This window comes from Manacus candei, unplaced genomic scaffold (genome assembly GCF_025592945.1).
Source record: "Manacus candei isolate 608988 ecotype Guabito, Panama unplaced genomic scaffold, ASM2559294v1 h1tg000019l, whole genome shotgun sequence".
Classification (NCBI taxonomy): domain Eukaryota; kingdom Metazoa; phylum Chordata; class Aves; order Passeriformes; family Pipridae; genus Manacus; species Manacus candei.
In genome coordinates, this window is record NW_026138067.1 from 2,219,346 (window position 1) to 2,221,643 (window position 2,298).

General features: G+C 62.7%; 1 protein-coding gene across 1 annotated transcript; it reads right to left on the reverse strand.

The window, feature by feature from the left end:
• Positions 1-627: 627 nt before the first annotated feature.
• On the reverse strand, positions 628-2,094 carry LOC127470130 (GSK-3-binding protein-like). The gene has a single exon (XM_051785316.1). The coding sequence runs from the start codon at positions 2,070-2,072 to the stop codon at positions 1,467-1,469; it is 606 nt and encodes a 201-aa protein (XP_051641276.1). The 5' UTR covers positions 2,073-2,094; the 3' UTR covers positions 628-1,466.
• Between the last annotated feature and the right edge of the window lie 204 nt (positions 2,095-2,298).

Genomic DNA, 2,298 nt, shown 5'->3' on the forward strand with positions numbered 1-2,298 from the left:
GGGGTTGGGAGATTGTTATGCTCCAGTCTGTCTGATGTGTTGTTCAGTTCTGATCTCGAAGCTCAATGACTACTAAAAACCCAAGGTAGGATTTTACCAAGGAAGCCATTCAAAATAGGTATTGGAACTTAACAATGACCAGCATCAAATTATCAAATTCTGGTCTACAGATTTTTAATTGCTGCCTAGACCTACCTCTCCTTTCTTGAGTTCTTCCCACCCACCCCCCCCTCAGAGGAAGAATAAAAAAAGACAACCCAAACAAGTAACCAACACAAGCTATGTTCCTGCCCCAATACAAGATCCCTAATTCTGGTTTCAGAATTATTTGACTTATAAATTCCAGCAGCCACATTCTCGGCTGCTCAAAGGGGTGTCTCATGGCTTACGAATGAACGCTGCTGGCAAACAAAGGGGCTCAGTTGCATCTCCGTGCATTAATAACCAGTGTCCCACTGCATCAGACTATGCGGATTGTTGTGGGGATTTTTTTTTGCCCGCAAAATGGAGATCTTACAACTGAAAGAAGATCAAGGGGGAACGTGCCTACTGGAGCATTATCCACACAGTTTTGTTCTCGTGAACCAGAATTCACTTCACCTTAACAATGAGACACAGACCCGAAAATATAAACAAGACCACGTTTATTCAATACAGACAGGTTAATTAAGACAGTAAGTCCTGCAAATCAGGAACACATTTCAAACGCTCCGGTACGAAGTGCATATATTTAAAATCAACAGCTGCATCTTGTACTTGAGCCATTGCGTTTGTCGGGGAAGGGTGGATTTAGGATTTTTCTTTTTGGTAGAAAAAACTTGTTTCAGCTACCTTATGCGAACAATGCATCCTCAGGCTCCATTCACTCATTTGTTAAGTCCAGCTGCCTTCCAGCTTTGATATTCACATTTTTTTAAAACTGCTTCATACAGTCACAACGAGAAATAATAACAATAAACGTTAAAATAACAATAAAAACCCCCAACAAAAAAAACCAAATCAGCCCGGGAGGGGAAAGGAAACACCTCCCGCCGGGGTCAGCGAGGATTATTGCAAATGGCTCCTGGGAGACGGAGCAGCTCCGCGGCAGCGGGGACCCGCGGCGGGGGGGTCCGCGGCCCCGGCCAGGCTGCCCCGGCGGGGGGAGGAGGAGGAGGAGCTCCCAGGGAAGGCAGAGGAGGGAGGGGGGCACAACAACAGCGCGGGGCCGGCGGCGTGCGCGGCCTCCGCCGGTGGGCGAGCGGCGGGGCTCGGCGGGGTCCGCACCGCGGGTGACCTTGGGACGGGGGGGCTCGGACACCCTTCCCGCTCCACCGGCACCGGCCCCGCCGGGGGGGCCCCGCCGCCGGGACACACTTACATCCTGGCAAAGCCCGCACGGCGCTGCCGCAGCCCGCCCGGCGGGGCCCCGCCGCCGCCAGCGGCCGCGCTCCTCCGCCCCGGTCACCGCCGCTCGGCCCCGCCGGCTACTGCAGGGGCTGCACCGCCGCCGCCGCCGCCTCGCTGTCCGCGCCGCCGCTCCCTGCCGAGGCGCTGCCGCTGGAGGCCGCGGACGCCGCTGCCGCTGCCGCCGCCGCCGCCAGCTGCAGCCGCCGGACGGCTTCTTTGATGAGGTTGCCGGAGAGTATGAGCTGCTGCAGGAGCCGGTGCGGGTCCTCCTCCTCCGCCGGACCGTCGCCCGGCCCCGGCGGCGGCTGCTTCCTCCGTCGAGCGGCGCTCCGCAGCCAGCCGCGGCCGCACAGCTGCTTGGTCACCCGCTGGTGGCCGCTCCGGTCCGGCCGCGGGGTCTCGGCGTGCTGCGGGTGGGCTTGCGGCGGGGCCGGACCCCGCGGCGCCAGCAGCCCGGCCCCGCCGCCGCTGCAGCACCGCGGCGAGTAGGGAGCGGCGCGGTCGCGGGCGCTGCCCGGCCCCAGGTGCTTCGGGGCGCGGGGCGGCGGCGGCGCCCGCTGGGCGCTCAGCTGCAGCACCTCGCCCAGCTTAGCCACCAGCGCGTCCACCTCCTTGGAGCCCGCCTGTCCCACGGCGACCGGGCGCTCCAGCAGCAGGAAGCGCTCGCCTGGGCGGCACGGCATCTCTGCCGGGTCCCTGCCGTGCCGCAGCCGCCGCAGCGGGACCGGGGCCGCCGCCCGCCCGCCGCCCCGCGCGCGCGCGAGCACACGCGGCTCCGGCGCTGCGGTCGCGGCTGGAGCTCGGCCCGCTGGCGTTGGTTTGTAAACAATGGGTGACGCGCGCGCCCGGGCGCCTCCCACTGCGCCGGCCGGGGGGAGAGCGGGGAGGGCGGCCCGCCGGACCAACGCT